Genomic DNA, 25500 nt, shown 5'->3' on the forward strand with positions numbered 1-25500 from the left:
CTGAGCACTGGCAGGTGTGACGCAAAAAAAAAAAAAAAAAAAAAGAATAACGGGCCGGAGAGATAGCATGGAGATTAGGTGTTTGCCTTGCATTCGGAAGGACAGTGGTTCAAATCCCGGCATCCCATAGCATGCCAGTAGTGATTTCTGAGCGTAGAGCCAGGAGTAACCCCTGAGCACAGCTGGGTGTGATCAAAAAACAAAACAAAAACAACAAACAAACAAACAAAAAAACAAAAAATTCAAAATCTCTGTAGTATCTCTTGTACCCTATGATTTTTTTTTGTGGGGGGTCACACCCGGCAACACTCAGGGTTACTCCTGGCTCCATGCTCAGAAAACACTCCTGGCAGGCTGAGGGGACCATATGAGATGCCGGCTTTTGAACCACCGTCCTTCTGCATGTAAGGCAAATGTGCTACCTCCATGCTATCTCTCTGGCCCCAAGGGCCCCATGATTTTTTTAAATGCTGGGACTGAACACATCACATAGAAAGCTTGAGTTTTACTAGTGTACTATACACTCCAGTGCACTAATCCTTCATGTTGACTGGGACCACTGACTACAACTGAGTATATGATCCGAATGTGCAATGGCCAGTACACAAACAGGTGTGTGAAAATACAAGGTGACCAATCTTGGAGAGAACTAAATGAGTGATCATGCGTAAGCACATCTCCAAGCACAACTAAAGTGTGTAACCCCCGGCTGTCCACACATAGCTGACCTTGATTCAATTCTCTAATCACAAGAATTGGAATTATTCACACCACCAGCAGTGACAGAGCTGAGCACAGAGCCAGGGGTAAACCCTGAGTATCCCCAATTGAAATAATAAAAAAAAGGGGGCTGGGAGATAGCAATGGTAGGGCGTTTGCCTTGCATGAGGCCAACCTGGGACGGGCTTGGGTTTGATTTCCAGTATCCCATATGGTCCCGAGCCTGCCAGGAGTGATTTCTGAGCACAGAGCATAACCCCTGAGTGCCGCTATGTGTGACCCAAAAATAACAACAACAACAACAAAAAACTGTGGGGCTGGAGTGGTAGCACAATGGTAGGGCGTTTGCCTTGCATGCAGCTGACCCAGGACGGAAGTGGGTTTGATTCCCAACATCCCATATGATCCCCCAGCTAGGAGCAATTTCTGAGCGAGGAGGCAGAAGTAAACCCTGAACTTCGCCGGTGTGTCCCAAAAAACCAAAACCAAAAACAGAAAAGTATGCCTGGGCAAGTACCACAACCATTATACGAACACCACAATCAGGTTGTATGACCTGGTGCAATCATAAGAACAACTAAAATCGAAAAGAGAAAAACAAAACCCAAAGTTATAAATGTAGGAATATTTATATAAATTACAAATATGTATATATTTATGCAAATATTTTTAGTTAGAAGACAGGTGTGAGTCACAGAAAAATAACACACTTCAAGCTGAGATGCAGGCAACTCTAGAGTGGAATGCAACAAATAGTCATATATAAAAATATTCTGTTTTATTGCTAAAATCTAATCTGAGAGTCATGAAAATTTGATTACTACATTTCTTATTTACATGAGGAACACACAGAAAATTAAAGGAAGCTATTTCTAGTTCAAATTAATATAGCAACAACTCATTTTCTGACTGGAAAAGGTTACAGTGAAAACATAAATTACTCCAGAGAAAAGAGGGAAAAAAATAGGCACATACTCTACCTACCAAAATTTTATTTGAATCATTGAGTCGACCCTTCAAGGCAGATGGAAGTTCACCTATATTTGGTTGGATGAATTTTGCTTCATTGATAATAGCTGCCACTTCATCGAGGCCTTCTTTCCTGATCTTCCAATTCTTATCTCCAATCTTAGACACCAACTCTGAAGTGATTTTATCACTGAAGAAGAGAAGACAGAACCCTTCATTCCAGACTAGTTCTAAAATATAACATTTTAACTGAGAAAGAGAAGATATCCAAAAATTCAGTACAATTTATCAAATAAGCCAATTTACAGAGATTTACCTTATTTCTGTTCTTGGTAAAAGATCGACAACATCATTGCCTCCATCATCTGGCTCATCTCCTTCTTCTCCTTCTTCTGTACCACTTGTACTGTGCTTGGAAATCCCTCTTGTTGGAGCAGGTGGGCTCTGTCCCTGCATCTATACACAAGCAAATCAGTGATGCTAGTAAGTTTACAAAGAAAACAAGCAAACTAAGAGAATATAGGGGGCCAAATAGCACATTGGATAGAGCATTTTTTCTGCATGTATGTGGCTGACCCATTACCAGGTTTAATTCCTGGTAACCCATATGGTCCCCTGAAACTGCCAGGGAAAATTTCTGAGCACAAGAGTCAAGAGAAACCCCACAAAACCAGACAAAAACAAAAGAGAAAAAGGAAATGGGAGCTGGAGTGATTGTGCAGCGGTAGGGCATTTGCTTTGCACGCGGCTGACCCAGGATGAACCTGGTTTCGATCCCTGGTATCCCATATGGTCCCTCAAGCCAGGAGTGATTTCTGAGCTCATAGTCAGAAGTAATCCATGAATGTCACAAGGTATGAACCAAAAAGCAAAGAAAAAAAAAAAAAAAAAGCCTTCCTCACAACTATATTCACAGCAGCACTATTTACAATAGCCAGAATCTGGAAACAACCAAGATGCCCTTCAAAAGATGAATGGTTAAAGAAACTGTGAGACACATACACAATGGAATATTGTGCAGCCATCAGGAGAGATGAAGTCATGAAATTTTCCTATACATGGATGTACATAGAGTCTATTATGCTAAGTGAAATAAGTCAGAGGGAGAGAGACACAGAATAGTCTCACTCATCTATGGAATTTAAGAAAAATAAAAGACATCATTATGATAATACCCAGAGACAATAGAGATGAGGACTGGGAGGAGTGGTTCATGATATGAAGCTTCCCACAAAGAGTGGTAAGTTCAGTTAGAGAAGTAACTACACTGACAACTATCAAGATAATGGTAGTGAGTGAGAAAAATAGAATGCTTGTCTCATATATAGGTAGGGGGTGGGGTAGGAGGGAGATGGGGCATGTTTGTAATCATGGTGCTTAAATAAAGATATTAATTTAAAAAAAAGAAATAGAAAAGAACCCAATTGTCTAGTGTGCTGCCAGAGGAAGGGTTGGGTATGGTGCTTACTTTGTGAATGGCTTAGCCACTTCTGATTCCTAAGATAAAAAGACCAAGTATTTGTTGACCAAGTCAACAAATAACAATTTTGATTGCAAAATTTATTTAAGGTCAGTCAAGTTTATTCTAAAATTTAAAAAGTAGTTTATTTTTTTGTCTTTGGACCAAACCTGGCAGTGCTCAGGGGTTGCTTCCTGGCTCTGTGCTCAGGAATCACTCCTGGCAGGTTCAAGGGACAATTTGGGATGCTAGAGATCAAACCCAAGGCGGCAGCTTGCAAGACAAACACCCTACCCACTATACAATTGCTTACCAGAAGTTATTATATTTAATCTACTTTTTGATAAAAATTAGAATGAAAAAACACTTGGAGGACCAGCAGTGCCAAGGATTGAATCCAGACCTTCTATACGCAAATCATGTGCTCTAGCCCATTGATCTATCTCTCCAAGTCTTATTCTTTTAATGTAAGTCATACTGAGTTGGATCAATAGGACACAAATAGGGTACTTGCCTTGCATGTGATATAACCAGATTTAATATCCAGAAAACCTTTTGGTCCCTTGGAGTGATTACTGAGTGCAGAACAAGGAGTAAGTCTTGAACGCTGATGAGTTTGACACCCTCCAAAACCACAAATAGACAACACATTCAAAATGAAATTTGAGGGGCTGGAATGATACCACAGCGGTAGGATATTTGCTTTGCACACATACAATCCGAAATGGACCCGGGGTTTGATCCCTGGCATAGCATATGGTCCCCTGAGCCTGCTAGGAGCGATTTCTGAGTGCAGAACCAGGAGTAACCCTTTAGTGCTGCAAGATGTGGCCCAAAGATGAGAGAGAGAGAGAGAGAGAGAGAGAGAGAGAGAGAGAGAGAGAGAGAGAGAGAGAGAGAGAGAGAGAGGGAGGGAGGGAGGGAGGGAGGGAGGGAGGGAGGAAGAGGGAGGGAGGGAGGGAGGGAGGGAGAGGGAGAGAGAGAGAGAGAAGAGGAAAAAAGAAATTTGAAAAATATAAGGAAATTTATTTCACACTATAGCTTTTCTATTATCTTCCTCAGAGACAAAAGTAATAAATTCCTTGTGAATTTTTTGGGGGATACTTTAAGCACAAGAACACACACACACACACACACAAAGGGCAATTTGTTAATGATCTTTAATTAAGATGAACAACATTCTTGTGTTCATCGATGTGTTCACACTCACCTTCTCAAATTCTGCATCTATCTGGGATAGGAGAGCAGGCTTCTCATCCTCAAAGAACATCCGTAAAGAAGGACCAACATAAAGATACAGCACACCAAGCAGGGTGATAGCTGAGGTCCTGACAGCCTGTCAGAAAGAAACGTTTTCAAATGAGAACAGAACCATCACTACAGCTGTACTGTTTTTATTCCTATAGACACTGATTATACTCACTGGGTTTGTTGCAGCAAGTGCTGTTTTCACATTGCTAATGAAAGCCTTCACATTCAATCTAGGAGAAAAAATTAGAATTAAAAAGAAATTGACACTTTAAAGTAGACAATAGAATTGTATAAAGCCAGGCTAGAATATATTTTCATAGTAGAGTGAATAACATAGTGGACTAAGGAAGAAGATTCAAGTTGGGTTTCAGCATCTAGAATGCTGTGCACTTTACTACGGTAGGAGATCATGAAAAAAACAAGTGTCAATGTGATTTTGAGAGAGGTTGGACATTTACTAGCATTCAAATAGAAAGGTCCAAAGACAGATCAACCTGGAACTTAGGAGTGAAGTCAATACTAGATTAAGGAGTATTAGCACATAAAAGTAATTAAGGTCTACTTCATTTCCATGTATTTTTATTAAAAAATTTTTTGGAGGGGGGTCACACTCAGCAGTGATCAGGGATTACTCCTGGCTCTGTGCTCAGAAATTGCTGTTGGCAGGCACAGGGGACCATATAGGATGCCGGAATTCAAACAACTGTCCGTCCTGTATTGCCACGAGAAAGGCAAATGCCCTACTGCTGTGTACCTCTCTGGCCCTATTTTCATTTATTTTTAATTCAAAGCCACCCATGGCACTGCTCAATGGACCAAATGGTACATGGTATTGAATTGAGCTTCCTATATACCAGTGCTTCTCAAATAGTGGGGGGCATGAGGCTCCACAAAGGGGGGCGCATTTGACCTCAGCAAACACGGTCATAACAAGTTATTTCCCGCGTTTATATGTCTCTGTATGTCTTTGGAGCTGAGAGTTGCTGTGTCCTGTTTCAAACCCTCCTTCGAAAAGCTATGCATTGTAGAACATGCTCATTGTAGCCATTAATCTAGACATCACTTTTGATGAAAAAAATCAGCTCAAGGGGCTGGAGAGATAGCATGGAGGTAGGGCGTTTGCCGTTCATGCAGGAGGACATCGGTTCGAATCCTGGCATCCCATATGGTCCCCCATGCCTGCCGGGAGGAATTTCTGAGCCTGGAGCCAGGAATAACCCTTGAGCACTGCCAGGTGTGACCCAAAAACCACACACACACACACACACACACACACACACACACACACACACACACACACACACACACACACACACACACACACACACACACTCAGCTCAAATTATTTTATATATTATTGTTTTGCAGATTAAATTTTTTAATAAAGATACTATTTACAGTCACACGAGGGGGGGGGGCAAAAATGTTTTCTTCTTCCTAGGAGGGCATGACAGAAAATAATTGAGAAGCAGTGCTGTATACAAAGCATATACACTAATCCTTTTGTGCCATTTCTTCAGCCTCTTAAGGCCCAATTTATGTGACTGTAAGAAAGAAAACAGATGTGACTAAAGCACATATCCAAAGTGGGTCACTTGTAGCAATGTTCAGACCCAGCATGCTCAGGGGTCATCAGGCTATACCTGGCTGTGCTTGGGAGGCCTTACAGAGCTGCGGATAGCATCCAAGGCCTGTTCATGAAAGTAATTTGCTTCAGACTTTGTGTTTTTGGGTCATGCCAGTGGTGCTCAGGAGCCAAATATAAAACTGGGTCAGCTACGTGAAAGTCAAACACCTTACCTACTTAGTGCATGTGGGAAGACTGGGCTTTTTTCTGGCACCATCAGGAATATTTATCACATGACCCAAAAGAAATTATTACAATTAAGAATATTTTTTGGGCTGGAGAGATAGCATCCCTTGTTTCAGAAAGGTCAGTGGTTCGAATCCCGGTATCCCATATAGTCCCGAGCCTGCCAGGAGCGATTTCTGAGTGTAGAGCCAAGAGTAATCTCTGAGCACTGCTGGATATGACACCCCCCCCCCCATAACATTTTTCACTATGAAGGACCAGAAATACTGATAAATAACTGTCTGGATAAATACAGAATAACTCCAAAGTAGCTACTCTTCATTTGGTAGAATTCAAGTTATGTTTTTTTTTTTTTTTTTTTTTTTTTGGTTTTTGGGCCACACCCTGTGAGGCTCAGGGGTTACTCCTGGCTATGCGCTCAGAAGTTGCTCCTGGCTTCTTGGGGGACCATATGGGACGCCGGGGGATCGAACCGCGGTCCGTCCTAGGTTAGCGCAGGCAAGGCAGGCACCTTACCTCCAGCGCCACCGCCCGGCCCCAAGTTATGTTTTTTTAAGAGGCATATTGTCATACGCAAAACACAGAGAAAGACAAGGTAGTGAAGGTATTTTAGTAGTCAGACTATGAAGCAGAACTCTAGATTTTTGTTATATTTGGGACATATCCTGCAGTGTACGTCTGGCTCTGCACTCAGTAGAACATATGGGCTGTTGGGATCAAATTGGGTTCAGAAACATGCAAGCAAGTAACTGGCCACTGTATAATTCCTGTGATATCTGAACAAGAATTCTTTTGGCTTTTGGGCCACATCTGGCGGCATTCAGTGGTTACTTCTGGCTCTGTGCTCAGAAATAGCTCTTGGCAGGCTTGGAGGACCATATGGGATGCCAGGCATCGAACCCAAGTCCGTCCATGTTGGCCAAATGTAAGGAAAAAACCGTACCGCTATGCTAGTGCTCTAGCCCTGAACCAGAATTGTTTTTTTTTTTTTTTTTGGGGGGGGGTCACACCTGGCGGTGCTCAGGGGTTACTCCTGGCTGTCTGCTCAGAAATAGCTTCTGGCAGGCACGGGGGACCATATGGGACACCGAAATTCGAACCAACCACCTTTGGTCCTGGATCGGCTGCTTGGAAAAGCAAATGCCGCTGTGCTATCTCTCCAGGCCCCAGAATTCTTTTTATTTGGTTTTTGAGTCACACCCGGCTTTGCTCAGGGGTTATTCCTGACTCTGAGCTCATAAATCAAGCCGGGAAGGTACGGAGTACCAAATGGGATGCCAGAAATCGAATCACTGTCCTTCTGAAAGCAAGGCAAACGCCCTACCTCCATGTTATCTCTCCAGGCCCTAAACCAGAATTCTTGAAAAAATTTTTAGCTTTGTTAATTCTAATATATGACTTGATTATAACAGATTAGGTCAGCAATACCTTAGTTTATTCATCTAAAAAGTAAGAGAATGAGGGGACAGAGATAGCATGGAGGTAAGGTGTTTGCCTTGCATACAGAAGATGGCAGTTCGAATCCCGGGATCCCATACGGTCCCGAGCCTGCCAGGAGTGATTTTAGAGCATAGAGCCAGGAGTAACCCCTGAGCACTGCCGGATGTGACCCCCCCCCCAAAAAAAAAACAACCAAAAAACAAAACAACAAAAAATAAAGTAAGGAGATGATGGTTTTGGGAAGATTAAGTCAAACATGTTATTTGTAATAAATAGGCTTCTTTGCAATATAATACATGAATGGCCAAAAAAATGTAATTTATAAATATATAAAAAGATTATAAGGGGTCAGAGTAATAATGTGGTGGTTAAAGTAATTGCCCTCCATGTGACAGACCCAGCTTTGATTTCTGAGCAGGATGTATAGTTGCCCAAGTCCCACCAGGAGAGATTATTCAGCACGGCTGAGTGTAGCCCCCACAAAATTAAAAATATACTTCCTTGGAGAGGAAGAGAGCATGCAAGGACTGGGTTATGAGAGGTGTGGGTTTAATTCCTAGCACCATGATGCTCTAAGCAACCCTGGAAATGGTGCTCAAGGACTGTGCTGAGAGTATCTCCTGAACATTACAATGAGGAGCATTAAACCAAACCAAATAAAAAGACTTATGTCCACCCATATAGTTTGTTTCTTAACTATACCTGCAACAATGGGGACTCTGTAGTTCCTAGAGATTGAACCACAAAGGCTGTATATACATACAGAGATGTACTCCTGCCCTGAGCCTATCCTCAGTCTTGTATGGAATAGTTGACATTATTGTTGTTTTTGTGTCAAACCTTGCGGTACTCTAGGTTTGCTCCTGGCTTTGCAATTAGGAATCATTCCTAGGAAGCTTAGGAACCGTATGAGATGCCAAGGATTGAACATGTGTCCATTGAATGTAAGTCAAAGTGCCCACATGCTGTACTATTTCACTGGCCCTATTATTTTTTTTCTGTTGTTTTTGGGTCACACCCGGCAACGCTTGGGGGGTTACTCCTGGCTCTACGCTCAGAAATTGCTCCTGGCAGGCTTGGGGGACCATATGGGATGCCGGGATTTGAACCATCTTCCTTCTAATTGCAAGGCAAATGCCCTATCTCCATACTATCTCTCCAGCCCATTGAAAAAATTAACATTAAGAATTAAAATTGGGGACGGGCGGTGGCGTTGAAGGTAAGGTGCCTGCCTTGCCTGCGCTAGCCTTGGACAGACCGCGGTTCGATCCCCCGGTGTCCCATATGGTCCCCCAAGCCAGGAGCAACTTCTGAGCACATAGCCAGAAGTAACCCCTGAGCGTTACCGGGTGTGGCCCAAAACCCCCCCCAAAAAAAAAAAAAAAAAAAAAAAAGAATTAAAATTTGGGCCTGGAGAGATAGCACAGCAGCGTTTGCCTTGCAAGCAGCCGATCCAGGACCAAAGGTGGTTGGTTCGAATCTCGGTGTCCCGTATGGTCCCCCGTGCCTGCCAGGAGCTATTTCTGAGCAGACAGCCAGGAGTAACCCCTGAGCACCGCCGGGTGTGGCCCCCCCAAAAAAAACAAAAACAAAAAAAAAAAAGAATTAAAAATTTAAGGCCGGAGAGATAGTATAGCGGCATTTGCCTTGCAAGCAGCAGACCCAGGACCTAAGGAGGTTGGTTGGAATCCCAGCGTCCCATATAGTCCCCCATGCCTGCCAGGAGCTATTTATGAGCAGATAGCCAGGATTAACCCCTGAGTACCGCCTGGTGTGGCCCAAAAACCAAAAAACAAACAAACAAAAAACACCAAAGAAATTAAAATTTAACATTAACATTAAAATTAACATTAAGAAAAATTAACTAGGAGCCGGCAAGGTGGCGCTAGAGGTAAAGTGTCTGCCTTGGAAGCGCTAGCCAAGGAAGGACCATGGTTCGATCCCCCTGCGTCCCATATAGCTCCACCCCCAAGCCAGGGGCAATTTCTGAGCTCTTAGCCAGGAGTAACCCCTGAGCATCAAATGGGTGTGGCCCGAAAATCCAAAAGAAAAAAAAAAAAAGGAAAGAAAAATTAACTAATATTAGTGGACAACTCAGCTCTGGATTTTCAGAAAGAGAGGAAAAAAAGATCTTATGACAAATAATATCAGTAGTCAGAGAATGGCTAAATCATTCAATTATTTTTTATTGGATTTTTTTACTTACCCCGAAAAGCCAAATTCTTTTATTGCATTTGATAGCCAATTCAGAGTTTCTGATTGATTCTTCGGATTCTTCTGCGAAAAGGCCATTGACATAACCTGGAGAAGATATTGGATCAATAAATCTGTTTCCTTCCTTCCTTCCTTCCTTCCTTCCTTCCTTCCTTCCTTCCTTCCTTCCTTCCTTCCTTCCTTCCTCCCTCCCTCCCTCCCTCCCTCCCTCCCTCCTTCCTTCCTTCCTTCCTTCCTTCCTTCCTTCCAAAAGGCCATTGACATAACCTGGAGAAGATATTGGATCAATAAATCTGTTTTCTTTTTCCTTCCTTCCTTCCTTCCTTCCTTCCTTCCTTCCTTCCTTCCTTCCTTCCTTCCTTCCTTCCTTCCTTCCTTCCTTCCTTCCTTCCTTATTGGATCAATAAATTTATTTTCTTTTTCCTTCCTTCCTTCCTTCCTTCCTTCCTTCCTTCCTTCCTTCCTTCCTTCCTTCCTTCCTTCCTTCCTTCCTCCCTCCCTCCCTCCTTTCTATTGGATCAATAAATCTGTTTTCTCTTTCTTTCTCTCTTCCTTCTTTCCTTCCTTCCTACCTTTCTTCCTTCCTTTCCTTCCCTCCCGCCCTCCTTCCTTCCTTCCTTTCTATTGGATCAATAAATCTGTTTTTCTTTCTCTTCCTTCCTTCCTCGCTCCCTCCCTCCCTCCTTCCCTCCCTCCTTCCTTCCTTTAGTTTTTGGGCCACACCCATTTGACGCTCAGGGGTTACTCCTGGCTATGCGCTCAGAAATCGCCCCTGGCTTGGGAGACCAGATGGGATGCCGGGGGATCAAACTGTGGTCCATCCTATGCTAGCGCTTGCAAGGCAGACACCTTACCTCTAGTGCCACCTTCCCGGCCCCAATAAATTTGTTTTCTAATGAAAAAACAGAACAATATAATGCAGTAAAAGATACTTTGTTTTTTCTTTTTCTATGGTGACAGGAATCAAATCCAGTATCTCTTACAAACAAGTTAATAAAAAGTATTCTGGATTGAGGCCAGAGAGATAGCATGGAGGTACGGCATTTGCCTTGCATGCAGAAGGCTGGTGATTCGAATCCTGGCACCCCATATAGTGCACAAATCTGCCGGGGGCAATTTCTGAGCATAGAAACAGGAGTAGCCCATAAGCGCTGCTTGGTGTGACCCAAAAACAAAACAAAAAAAGTATTCTAGACTATTTACAAATTTTCATACAAACAAGTTAATAAAAAGTATGGGGCCGGGCGGTGGCGCTAAAGGTAAGGTGCCTGCCTTGCCTGCGCTAACCTTGGACGGACCGCGGTTCGATCCCCCGGTGTCCCTTATGGTCCCCCAAGCCAGGAGCAACTTCTGAGCACATAGCCAGGAGTAACCCCTGAGCGTTACTGGGTGTGGCCCAAAAACCAAAAAAAAAAAAAAAAAAAAAAAAAAGTATTCTAGATTTAAAAAAAAAAACTGAAAGGGGGCCGGAGAGATAGCATGGAGGTTAGGCTTTGCCTTGCATGCAGAAGGACGATGGTTCGAATCCCAGCACCCCATGTGGTCCCCCGAGCCTGCCAGGAGCGATTTCTGAGTGTAGAGCCAGGAGTAACCCTTGAGCACTAGCAGGGGTGACCCCCCCAAAAAAAATCTGGATTATTTACAAATTTTCATTTGAGATTCCTCTAGATTATAAATACAAAAGTGAAAATTACTTTTTTAATTTAATTTTATTTTGGTTTTGGGGCCACACTCGGCAGTACTCAGGGGTTACTCCTAGTTCTATGCTCAGAAATTGCTCCTGGCAGGCTCAGGAGACCATATGGAATGCCAGCAATTGAACCCAGGTCTGTCCCTGCAAACGCCCTACTGCTGTGTCATCATATCACTCTGGCCAAAAAATAACTTTTTTTTTAAGTGTTTCGGTCACACTCGGTGATGCTCAGGGGTTTACTCCTGGCTATGCATTCAGAAATCACTCTAGGGTTGGGGGGAACATATGGGACGCCGGGGGATCGAACCATGGTTAGTCCTAGGCTACCGTGCACAAGGAAGACGCCCTACGCCCTCTGCCACTGCTCCGGCCCCTGAAAATTAATTTTCAAACAGAATATTCTTTTACTTATTTTAGGGCCAACCCAGGACTTACTCCTGGTTCTGCACTAAGAAACTCATTATTCCTTGTGGGCTTAGACTTAGGGGACCAAATAGAATCCCAGGGATAGAATCCCGTTGGCCATATGTAAGGCAAGAATCTTACCAACTGTAATATCTCTCTGACCCCAAAAGAGAACTTTTTTTTTTTTTTGGTTTTTTTTTTTTATTTTTTTTGAGCCACACCCGGCAGTGCTCAGGGGTTACTCCTGGCTGTCTGCTCAGAAATAGCTCCTGGCAGGTAAGGGGGACCATATGGGACACCGGGATTCGAACCAACCACCTTTGGTCCTGGATCGGCTGCTTGCAAGGCAAACGCCGCTGTGCTATCTCTCCGGGCCCAAAAGAGAACTTTTTCTACCACTTTTTACTTTTTATTGTTGTTTTGTATTAGGATCATACCCAGTAGTGCTCAGCGGTTACTTCTGGCTCTGCACTCAAGAACACGCCTGTAGGACTCAGGGAACTATATGGGATGCTGAGGATCAAACTCAGGTCAGCCATGTGCAAGGCCATGTGCCCTATCTTCAATACATTAACTCTCCAGGTCCGTTCTATCAATTTAAAAAGTATTATGTTGTTTGGGGCTGGAGAGATAGCATGGAGGTCAAGCATTTGCCTTCCATGCAGAAGGTTGTTGATTTGAATCCTGGCATCCCATATAGTCTCCCGAGCCCGCCAGGAGTGACCCCTGAGCACAGTCAGGTGTGGCCCAAAAACCAAATAAATAAATAAATAAATAATATGTCGTTTGTTTTTGTTCTCTTTTCCTTTGTTTTGTTTTTATTTCGGGATCGTGGTTATTGTTTGGTTGTTATCTTTACTGCTGTGGTGCTTTTCAGATTTTTTTTTTTTTTTTTTTGGTTTTTGGGCCACACCCGTTTGACGCTCAGGGGTTACTCCTGGCTATGTGCTCAGAAATCGCCCCTGGCTTGGGGGGACCATATGGGACGCCGGGGGATCGAACCGCGGTCCGTTCCTTGGTAGCTTACAAGGCAGACACCTTATCTCTAGCGCCACCTTCCCGGCCCCTTTCAGATTTTTTTGTGTGACAGTTTTTATGTTTTCTTCCTTTTTTCCCTTCTTTCCTTCTTTCTTTCTCCCTCTCCCCCCCTCCCTCTCACTCCCCCCCCCCCTCTCAGCTAGAGACACCTTACCTCCAGCACCACCTCACCTCTCTGGCCCCACCCTTTCTTCTCTGAAATTGACATATATAGCCTTTAGAACAGGGATCTCAAACTCCATGGGCCGCAAACGGCCCTCCGTACATTTTGTGGCCCTGCCCTAGAGGAATCTTGTTTTGTTTTGTTTTAGTTGTTTGGGTCACATCCCCCAATGTTCAAGGCTCACTACTAACTTTGCACTCAAAGATCACCCCGACTTTGCATCCTGAGGCCCCAAGGTAAATTGAGTTTGAGACCCCTGCTCTAGAAGGACTCCACCGTTTTTGTTTTTGTTTTTTTTATATTTGCCCCCTCCTTTTCCTTCAAACAGAACCATATAACTTGAATCATCTTATTCTGCCTCATAAATTGAGGGGGAAGTAATGGATGGTACCAAGATCAAATACTTCTATGAATACTGAGTAGAAATAAAAAATTGATCATATTTAAACAACAAATCCAAAGCCAACAACAACAGAATTGATATCCAACCTACAACAAGCTAGACACAGAGGGGACCACCTATACTAGCAGATCGGGGGACAAAGGAGGGGGATATGGGATGCATGCTGGGAACAGGGGTGGAGGGAGGACAACATCAGTGGTGGGAATGCCCCTGATTCAATGTCACTATGTACCTAAAATATTATTGTGAAATGTTAGTAATCCACTTTGGTCAAAATAAAATTATTTTAAAAAGTTAATGTTTTCACTGAATCACCACTGAAATATAATTATAAAGCTATTCATTTCAGTGTTCAGAATTTCAGTATTCAGGTACTAACACCCATCCCTTCCCCAGTGTTTATTTCCTACCATCAATGTCCATATTTCCCTCTGTATCACTTTACTTCCTTTTAGCATCCAACCTTGTCCAGAATGATCATTTCCAACTATCACTGTCATAGTGGCCCTTTGTCTATCCTAACTGTACTTTGTGGCAAGCCTCCAACCATGGACTCATCCTCCTAACCTTGATCTCTGTTGTCTTTATCTCTCCCTTTTCTTCTCCTCTGACTCATTTCACACCCATCCATGTATAAGCAAATTTGATGACTTAATTTTTTCTAAGTTGAGTAAGTAGTATTCCACTGTGTAGATGTACCAGTTTCTTTATCCATTCATTGTTCTTGGCTATTTGGGCTGTTTTCAGTTTATGCTAGTGTGAATAATGCTATAATGAAGGACTGCAGATGCCCTTTCTGCATTCTGTTTTTAGGTCCCTAGGATATACTTCCAGAAGCAGATTGCTGGGTCTTATGGGTGGTCAATTTCTAGTTTTTTGAAGAATATTCAAATATTCAAAAAAGCTAGACCAGTTAACATTCACAATAGCAGTGAAAAAGAATTTCTTTCTCTCCAACAAAATAGAAATACCCTGAAAAAAAACTTAATAATCATAGAAGTGTTATTTTCCACAGACAATTTCAGTATTGTCGTATTAAAGATTAAAGAAAAAATGGAGTGGGATAGATAGTACATGGCAATAAGGTGTAGAAGCTAATCCTGGTTAGATTCCCAGTACCCTATATGGTCCCCTAAGCACCAAACGGTGCAGTCCTAAAGCCTCCTGAGAGGCCAAAGTGATAGTACAGTGGTAGGGCGTTAACCTTGCACGCAGCCGACCTGGGAAGGACCTGGTTTCAATCCCCGGCATCACATGTGATTCCTGGAGTCTGCCAGGAGCAATTTCTGAGCACAGAGCACACTGGGTGTGGCCCACAAACCAAAACTAAAACAAACAAACAAACAAACAAACAAAAACAAACCCCCAAACCCTTGGAGCAAATGGAGAGATTTTTAATGCAAACTCTGAATGACTCACCTGCTCAGCAGTCCATGGCAGCACACAGGCTTCAGCTATTGCTGTCATAGCTTCTTTGGCATTATTCCCACATTTCACATCTCCAATCTTATCTACCAGCCCATCTAAGACAACTTGAGCTGAAGTTTTGGAAAAATTTCCCTTCTGTGCAATCAAAGCAACTATGTGAAGTTTCATCTGCATCACCTGAACAAAGAAAAAAATGTTCAAAAATTGATGAGGAAGTCAAAAAATACTACTTCGTTTTAGTTAAGTTTTATTATGACTCTAGATCCTGTGGTACTCATGGGCTATTCCCAGCTTAGTGCACACAGGATTGCTCTTGATATACTTGAGGATCGAACCTGGGCCTCCTGTATATACTACAAACTTTTAAGCTATCTTCCTGGCTCCAACATTTTCTTTTGTTTAAAATGTTTACCTTTTGGACTACCTAATAGTAAAGTAGTTAGGGTACTTGCCTCACATGTGGCCAACCCATGCTGGAGAGATATCACAGCAGTAGGGCGTTTGCCTTGCACACAGCCAACACAGGATGGACCCCGATTTGAATCCCAGCACCTATATGAACCCCTGAGCCTGCCAGGAGTGACTTCTGAGTACAGAGCCAGGAGTAACTCCTGAGCGCTGCCAGGTGTGACCCAAAACCACCCCCCAATAAAAGGGAAGGCTTTTAATCCTATTAAAATGAGGGGAAAAATGCACACACACATATTAAGTAATATATATATATAATATGTAAACTAGTTATAGTTTTGTGTTCAAACACATACCACTGTGCACTTAAAATTAGGTTACACATTGACTAATTTAAAAAATTAAAAGCAAAAAAGTCATCACAAATATGGTACCTCTCTATTACTTCAAAAGATTATGAGTATGGAAATGGTTTCCAGAAAAAAATATTGCTGTGAGAGTCATTCTAAAGAACTGAGTTTGTGGGGCTGGAGAGAATGCATTGAGGTAGGGCATTTGCCTTGCATGCGGAAGTACGGTGATTCAAATCCTGGCATCCCATATGGTCCCCCGAACCTGCCAGGAGCGACTTCTGAGCATAGAGCCAAGAGTAATCCCTGAGCACAGCCGGGTGTGACCCAAAAACCAAAAACGAAAAGCAAAAGAAAAAAGAAGAACTGAGTCAGTGGGCTGGAGAGATAGCACAGTGGTAGGATGTTTGGTCTTTCATGCAGTTGATCCAGTACGAATAGTGGTTTAAATCCCAGCATCTCATATGGTCGCCCGTGCCTGCCGGGAGTGATTTCTGAGGGCAGAGCAACCCTGAACACCACTAGGTGTAAACCCTCCCCCCTTAAAAAAAAAAAGAAGAACTGAGTTTGCCAAGGGGATAAGAGGTTAAGATGGGCAAATGATGATGAGACTAATGGAGGAATGCTCAAACTCTGATGGTGATTGTGGTGAGAATATTGTACACCTTGGAGCTGGAGCAAGAGCACAGTGGTAAGGCATTTACCTTGCATGCAGCTAACACAAGATAGATCCCGGTTCAAATTCTGGTATCCCATTTGCCCTCCCCCAAGCCTTCCAGGAGTGATTTCTGAGTGCAGAGCCAGGAGTAAACCCTGAACATCACAGGTTATGACCCAAGGGGCAAAAAAAAAAAAAAAAAGAAAAAAGAAAAAAAATGTATGCCTTAAACTGTTATTAACAGTATTAGAAATTATAGTGTTAGGGCTGGAGAGACAGCACAGCGGTAGGGATTTTGCCTTGCATGCAGCCAACCCAGGATGGATGATGTTTTGAATCCTGGTATTCCATATGGTCTCACTAGTATACAAGGAGAAATTCTTGAGTGAAGAGCTAGGAGCAACACCTGAGCGCTGCCGGGTATGACTCAAAAACCAAAATTTCATAGCGCTGAAATAAATATTGGTAAGAATAAAAGGTATTATACTTTCAAAAATACTTTAAAAATACCTGAAAATTAGTTTCTTTCCAGCCGGGTTTCTTGGCGAGCATCCTCACTAATGCTTGGCATGGCATTTCAGTTCGGTCCATTAATTCAACAGCCTTGAAATAATACAAAAGAATAAAAAAATTGAGAATAGAATAGCATATACCAAACTCAAGCAGTTTCATCTAAAGAGGAAAAGACAAAAATGAAGGTTTATAGAGGAAGCTTGTATGATTCTTTTTATAATTATTTGAAGTTGGATGTTTCGTATAGTGCTATCTAAATTTACATAAATAAGTGGATGAATGCTATATAAACACTATTGAATCTCCCTTCTCATTTCATTATTTTGGGGGGGAGGGGCCATACCCAGTGGCAATTAGGGGTTACTCCTGGCTCTGCACTCAAAAATAGCTCCTGGTAGGCTTAGTGGACCATATGGGATGCTGGGGATCGAACTTGGGTCTGTCTGTCCTGGGCTGGCAGCATGCAAGGCAAATGCCCTACTGCTTTCTCTTCAACCACTCCCTTCTCATTTCAATAATTCATAAGTAATAAACATTTTCATTACCTGGTATATAGCAAATTTAAAAACTCTAAAGTTTTCTTAAAAGTATAGCAAGAGTAGGGTTTGAACAGAGAATACAGCAATAAGGCAACTGATCTGGGTTAAATCCCTAGAACCCTTATTAACTCCTGAGCCCAACAGCAATGATCCTTGAGTGCCAAGCCAAGGCAAATGATACGCAAACTGAGGGGTCCAGAGTGAAAACACAGTGGTAGCGCATTTGCCTTTCATGTGGCCAAACCTGGACAAACCTTGGTTCGATTCCTGTTATCCCATCTGGTCTCCTGAGCCTGCCAGGAGCAATATTTGAGCGCAGAGCCAGGAGTAACCAAAAACTGCCAGGTGTGGCCCCAAAATCAAAACAACAACAACAACAACAACAACAAAAAATAAGAGATGCAAACTGAAGACTTGACAACTTGAGGAGTGGCATATGTGGAAGTGAAGGAAGCCAAGGTTAAAGGAACATGCTTCTAGGGCCCGGAGAGATAGCACAGTGGCGTTTGCCTTGCAAACAGCCGATCCAGGACCAAAGGTGGTTGGTTCGAATCCCGGTGTCCCATATGGTCCCCCGTGCCTGCCAGGAGCTATTTCTGAGCAGACAGCCAGGAGTCACCCCTGAGCACTGCCAGGTGTGGCACAAAAACCCAAAATGGAGAGCACTGACTAGCAATTTGAATAAACAATTCCATAATTTAAACATTACTTGAAATCTTATTCAAACAAGTGAATTTACTTAAGTACTCAATTATGAGTTTACAAAGTCTTAGCAAGCAGATGCTAAAAGGCAAACATTATTAACAAAAGCAAAATAAAAACATGATACTTAAATCTTTCTAACATCAGAAACATATTAACTAGTTATGAAACACTGCAATTAGAATACTGCTCTTGTCAGTTTCCTTGCATTTATATAATCTAATTTCTTTCATATGGAACTTATTTCTTTGTTACCACCTACTTTTTGGAACTCTTCCATACAAGCCAGTCTTTCCTTCCAGTTACTGCTATCTAGAAGTTGTATACAGGTAGCGGGAAGGACAGCGGAAGCTTTTTCTTCACATACTTCTATCTGTAAGATAAAAGCAGTAGGACTTCCATTAACAAATATAAAGGTAAGTTTTTTTCAAAGCAATATTTCAATAAGCTAAAAACACTGATGAACTCTATTATAGTGCAAAATTCAATGAAGAACATGTCCAAACCTTTTTATAGATAACAACTTTCCATGGTTTATGTCTTTGAGGCATATTTTATGATACTGACCGAAAGTTCTGGCTCCACAATTTCTTTGGTCTCCAACCCTTTCTTGTTCTTGGTTCCAGTGCTTCCTGATCCTCCTGAGGCAGCTGGTTTCCCTTTTTTAGGGGGCCCGCCAGCCTAAAAGCAATTGAAATACAGTTATCAAACCATTTAAGGATTTTGAAAAATGGTTAATTTTTTCCTTTTTTCTTTTTGTTTTATTTTTATTTTTTTTTTAAATGGTTAATTTTGAGGTATAGGGGGAGTGTAATAATTCTTGAAAACTTGATTTTAAAAAGGGATGACCTATCAAACAAAAAAATATACTCAAGGGGCTGAAGCAATAAGCTGGGTTTTTTGTTTTGTTTTGTTTTGGTTTTTGAGTTACACCCTGCGGCACTCGGGTTACTCCAGCTCTGTGCTCAGAAACCACTCCTGGCAGGCTCAGAGGACCATATGAGATGCCCAGGACTGACCTTGGGACGACCGCGTGCACAGGACAAATGCCATACAGCTGTGCTATTGCTCTAGCTCCCAATAGGCTGTTTATGTTGTATGCAGCTGATCCAAGTTTGATATCAGGTTTTATTTTTTGTTTTTGGGTCACATCCAGCAACACTCAGAAGATACTCCTGGCTCTGTGCTCAGAAGTCGATTCTGGCAGGCTTGGGGGACCATATGGGATGCCAGAATTTGAACTGGGGTCCATCCTGTGTTGGCTGCATGCAAAGCTGCTGTGCTATATTTATATTGCTCAGGCCCCTTTTGTTTTCGAGCCACATCCCAGATCTGTTATTTCCCCCCATTTAACCATTTTTACCCTCAGTTCTTAAATATTTCCTCAAGAACAGGAACATTCTCCACATCCCAGCCAGCTGTCAACTGCTCCCAAAGCAAAAAAGACAGATTCCCAATCCACCTTGCTTCTGTCTGAGAAGAAGCTGCTACTGCTGCTGCCCCTGATTTGCTCTCGGCAGCCCCCTGTTACCCCGCCTCTCTTCACTATAGGCCAGTGATGGCTGACCTTATTGAGCCCGAGTGCCCAAACTGCTGCACAAAATCAAAGAATTTCCTCAAAGTGTCAGCATGTCAATTAAACCTTAATAACAAGATTTTAGTATCTAAAAACTCTTTATAAATTTATTAATTGCAGACCTTCCCACATGTCAGCTGCAAAGCCTTCACGTGCCACAGGTTCGTCATCGATGCTATAGGCTGTTGCTTGCCACCATATTCGTTTCTGAGAAGACCCCAGCTCGAGGACATTTCCTGATACATGACTGCTGGGAGACATTTATCAGACTCCATTCGACCATGCTGCAGGCATAAGCTGTGCTCCAGATTTTAATCACCCCCTCCACACTATTTCAAGACTTAAAGGGACATGTGTATCTCCTTAGAGTATTTCTTTAGATGTATAATTCTTTTTTTTTTTTTTTTTTTTTTTTTTTTGGTTTTTGGGCCACACCCGGCGGTGCTCAGGGGTTACTCCTGGCTGTCTGCTCAGAAATAGCTCCTGGCAGGCACGGGGGACCATATGGGACACCGGGATTCGAACCAACCACCTTTGGTCCTGGATCGGCTGCTTGCAAGGCAAACGCCGCTGTGCTATCTCTCCGGGCCCAGATGTATAATTCTTATTGTCTATATATTCTTAAATAGTGGCAGTTTTCCTATCTCTTTTTTTTTTGGATTTATTTAGTAGAAAATTCTAGTAGTTAAGTCCCTCTTGTGCTTCAAGTTCATGTCAGAAACAGGATATTTTGATTGTATGGCTTATTATTTTCACACCCATATGCACCAATAGTACCATGTAGTATTGTTCTTTTTGCATAGGCACACTAAAATTGTGCAATCTTCAGAACTGGAGAGATAGCACACTGGTAGGGCATCTGCCTTGCACATGGCCGGTCAGGATGGAACTGGGTTTGATTCCTGGTATCCCATCTGGTTCCTGGAGCTTGCCAAGAACGATCTCTGAGTTCAGAGCTAGAAGTAACCCGAGTGCTGCCGAGTTTGGCTCAAAAAGCCTAAAACAATAACAGCAACAAAACTGGGGGAAATCTTATGTGTGGAAACAAGTTCTTATCTAATAAGGATTGGAACAAAATAGATCTTTCTTTTCTTTTCTTTTTTCTTTTATTTTTGGGTCACATTCAGAAGTGCTCAGGGATTACTCCTGGCTCTATGCTCAGAAATCGCTCCTGGCAGGCTCGAGGACCATATGAGATGCCGGGATTCTAAGTACCAATCTTCTGCATGCAAGGCAAACACTTCACCTCCATGCTATCTCTCCATAGATTTTATATGGCAGTGGGGCCATACACCCTGAACACTTTTCATAGTGACTAGGTGTAGGCTCCAGAAGATCAGAAACTGGCCAATCACCCCTTAACCTTTGATCTCATCTATGGAACCATCATGGTTTTCTACAACTGCACCAGCAATCAGTTTTCTATGAGGGATGGCCTTAATGCTACCCTGGCATCAACTATATGATACCCTGACAATTTGGTAACAGCAGCAACTTGCTTTAAGGGCAGGGCTTCCTGCATTGCCACCTAATGGTGAGATGAAACCAAAGGACGATCCATGTCACCCTGACTTCAACATAGGATCTGTACAAAACCAGGATCTCTAACTAAAGAAATCTGGCTGCGACAATCATGATTGTGAAAAACTTTTACTGGGACCACAGAGAAAGACTTTGAGATAAGACAACTTAGTATTTCTGGAGAATGTAATTGGTCTTATGTCAGGATACTTCACGGGTAAGTTCTCCCTATTTTTAGGCAAAGGTTTTTCCTTTTTATTTCCCTCAGATTTTGCTGTGCCTAAGCAAAAAACCAAACAAGCAAATAACCCGTCACACATACACACACCTTTTATTCTTAATGGAATTTTTAAATCTCTTATATTTTAAATTGGTGTTCCTGCCTTTTTCATAGACCCTTGGGACATGGATTACTTTATTTTACCACATATTCCTGCATTTATCTATAAAACTAAGAAGAATCAAAGAAAGGCTGGAGGCTAGGGGTCAAGTGGTCTCAGATGCATTCGCAGGGAAATAAATGTAAACAGAATTAAGTATCCAAGCCAAAGTCAACTTTTTTTTTTTTCAGGCAACACCCGTTTGATGCTCAGGGGTTACTCCTGGCTAAGCGCTCAGAAATTGCCCCTGGCTTGGGGAGACCATATGGGACGCCGGGGGATTGAACCGTGGTCCTTCCTTGGCTAGTGCTTGCAAGGCAGACACCTTACCTTTAGCGCCACCTCGAGGGCCCCCAAAGTCAACTTTAATAGTATCAAGGGACCTAGACGTTAACAATCTAAACTTAATGAGGCCTGTTATACTGGAAGGCCAGAGGGGCAAAGAGTGGTGTCTAGGACGCACTCTGGTGGAGGGAGATTGACATTGGTGGTGGGAAGGGCCCTGACTAATTGAATATCTCAAATTCACCTATGAAGGATTCTGTTGATCATAATTGTTACAATAAAGTAAAATAAAATAAAAATGTGCTCAATTGTAGGGGCTGAAGTAGGACATTTGCCTTGCATGCAGCCAACCCAGGACTGACCTGGGTTTGATTTCTGGCATCTAATATGGCCTCCCAGATGTACTCAATGTATACCTTTATATCACTTTCAACTCTATTCAAGTTCTAAATGATGGGAGTTTACTGCAGAGTACTCTGCTTTGTTTAGAGATGCTCTGCTGTATTTTGAATGAATGAAATAATTTTTCAAAAGAAATATCAAAAGAACAACATCAGGGGCTGGAGAGATAGCATGGAGGTAAGGCATTTCCCTTTCATGCAAAAGGTTGGTGGTTCAAATCCCGGCATCCCATATGGTCCCCTGAGCGCTGCTGGGTGTGACCCAAAAAACCAAAAAAAAAAAAAAAAAAAAAAAAAAAAAAAAAAGTACCTCCCTCAACTTCACCTTGCTCATCTTACTACTTTGGGCCCGGAGAGATAGCACATCAGCGTTTGCCTTACAATCAGCCGATCCAGGACCTAAGGTGGTTGGTTCGAATCCCGGTGTCCCATATGGTCCCCCATGCCTGCCAGGAGCTATTTCTGAGCAGACAGCCAGGAGTAACCCCCCGAGCACCGCCAGGTGTGCACCCCCCAAAAAAAGAACAACATCAATTTGAGATCAGATTTTCTATAAAACAATTTTTTTTTTTTTTTTTTTTTTGGTTTTTGGGCCACACCCGGTGACGCTCAGGGGTTACTCCTGGCTATGCGCTCAGAAGTCGCTCCTGGCTTGGGGGACCATATGGGACGCCGGGGGATCGAACCGCGGTCCGTCTCCTAGGCTAGCGCAGGTAAGGCAGGCACCTTACCTCCAGCGCCACTGCCCGGCCCCTATAAAACAATTTTTAAATCATATTTTCCAAGTCATACCTTGGTAGCAGGAACCTTTTTTAAAGGTCCTGGTTTGGGTGCAGAAACATCCTTTGTGTCCTTATCTCCTGCAGACCCAGAAGCAGCAGTTCTTCCTGGCACAGACTTCAGTTCCTTTTTATCAGCTGCTAGTCCAGATTTCTTCCCATGTACCAACTCTACTTTTTCTGAACATTCTTTGATCTGAAGATAGAAATTGAAATGAAAATCATTAAGCTCCACTTTGTATCACAATCGCTACATTATTAATCACTTTAAACTACAACTACATGAGAATCCAAAGTAAAGTTTTCTTCACAACAATGATAAATTATCTGGACTTTAATGATAGCAGGTATACATTAATAATGCATTACTTTTTAATCCTACACAAATTACAATTAAAAAATTCGTCTAGGGATCAGAGCGATAGCAGAGAGGTAGAGCGTTTGCCTTGCACATGGACAACCCAGGACAGTCCTGGTTCAATTCCCGGCATCTCATATGATTCATTGAGCCTGCTAGGCATGATTTCTGAGTGCAGAGATAAGAGCAACCCCTGAGCACTGGCGGGTGTGACACACACCCACACCCACACCATCTAAAGCATTCACATCCTTTGCAGATTGGTCACTCAGTTTTAATTTATTGCTTTAATTTACATCTGTATCTATATAAATGATTAAAAAATTAAAAAATTGACCCCCATATACTTTTTATTAAAACAAGAAATCTTGAACAAAAGGATACAGAAAGCTCTAATTTTCAAAACAAAACAAAACAGAATGCAGTGAAAGAACACTGTTGTCTAAACTTATTAGAATGTTTCACTGGGGCCAGAACTAGCCAAGGATATTTTATGAGTACAGAGCCAGGAGTATACCATAAATGCTACCAGGTGTGGCCAAAAAACAAACAAAAGAATGCTTTACTGACCCTGTCAAGCTTGAGTTTGTCAACATCAGCGAGGAATGGGTTTACTGCTTTTTCACCAACCACTTTCAAAGCAGTACCCAAAGCTTCAAATGCAGCATCTCTCACTTCAGGAGCAGAGTCATTGATGTGCTATAATCCAGAAAAGAGCAAAACATGTTAAGAAATATTATAATGTGTTACAATCTGGGGACTTGAGAGACAAAATAATTGTCCATGGATTCTGTCTTATTTATCTTAATGTTCTTTGGCTGAAAGTTCAGTTAAGATATCAGCAAGGGGACTTCTGAGAATTATGTTATGGGTGATTGTCCTTCCACTGTAACTTTACCTTGTCCTCTTTCTTTGCATCTTTGTTCTCATAATTAAAAGTAAATTAAAAAAAAAGAAAAGAGCAAAACAATTTTAATATACACACTTATAAGTATTACTGATAATTTTTAAAGCCATCTTTTTATTTGTTTTGGGCCCATCCATACCTGGCAGCACTCAGAAGTTCCTCCTGGTTCTGCACTTAGATATTACTCCTTATATTCTTGGGGGATCATATGGGATAAGGTGATCGAATCTGGGTCTGCAATGTCAAAGAGTATACCCTACCTGCTGCACTATTGGTATGGCCCTAGTATTACTAATTTTCAGTGATAGTTGTAGAATAAAAAATCTGCTTTGAGGAGCCAGATAGATGGCACAGTGCTTGCCTTGCATGGGACAGACCCAGGTTCAACCCTTGGCACCCCATATGGGCCCTGAGCTCTGCCAGGAATAAATCCAGCACATCAAGCCAATAGTAAGACCAACAGGAGCACTAGGGATGGCCCAAAACAAAATAATTTGATCTGACAATTTACTGAAACTTATACCTGCCCTTTTTTTTTTTTGGGGGGGGGGGTGTCAACTAACAGCTACTCTTTCACAATTTGGGGGGGATTAAGGACACCTTTGGTAATAGACACCGTTGGTAATAAAAATGACCTTACAGTAGTCCCAACTAGTTGCATACAGATTCAACTGTATAACAATGTATGGATAAAATGAAAGCTAAGCCTTTCCGAACCATAGAACATTGCCCCAATTTCAAAGAAATCTATACCTTGAGTAAAGCAGCACAAAAGGGCTTTAGTAGGCTCTTTGGCAGGGTAGAAGCAGTGCAATGCCGGAAGCTTCTTGCAATAAAAAGAGAAGTCTGTTGCTTGATGGTTGGATTTTTATTATCCATTACTGCTAAAATATCCTCACTGATATTCTGGAGTGTGGTCTTTAGGGAAAAAAAATGTGGTTAGCGATCATTCTTAACTGTAAGGAACATCAAACTATTACAATGTTTATAGTAAACAAACAATACTGTCTAAAATTATTAAAGGAAAAACTAGTCAATAATAAAAGAGCAGCTGTTTGCATAAGCGCCTCACAGGAAAATGTAAAGAAAAACTTCTAACCTAAACACAGGGTGTCTAAAACCAGAAA

General features: G+C 42.2%; 1 protein-coding gene across 1 annotated transcript in view; it reads right to left on the minus strand.

Annotated features, from left to right (window-relative positions):
- CKAP5 (cytoskeleton associated protein 5) overlaps window positions 1-25500 on the minus strand; it is a 108270-nt gene that overhangs the window by 35814 nt on the left and 46956 nt on the right. Inside the window, 12 exon segments of the mRNA XM_049779974.1 lie at window positions 1705-1879; window positions 2006-2145; window positions 4359-4484; window positions 4572-4629; window positions 9859-9953; window positions 14988-15173; window positions 16923-17015; window positions 18429-18539; window positions 18734-18847; window positions 23122-23304; window positions 24037-24165; window positions 25127-25291. Of these exon segments, the coding sequence (XP_049635931.1) occupies window positions 1705-1879; window positions 2006-2145; window positions 4359-4484; window positions 4572-4629; window positions 9859-9953; window positions 14988-15173; window positions 16923-17015; window positions 18429-18539; window positions 18734-18847; window positions 23122-23304; window positions 24037-24165; window positions 25127-25291 (1575 nt within the window).

Source organism: Suncus etruscus, chromosome 9, assembly GCF_024139225.1.
Source record: "Suncus etruscus isolate mSunEtr1 chromosome 9, mSunEtr1.pri.cur, whole genome shotgun sequence".
In the NCBI taxonomy this organism is placed as follows: Eukaryota; Metazoa; Chordata; class Mammalia; order Eulipotyphla; family Soricidae; genus Suncus; species Suncus etruscus.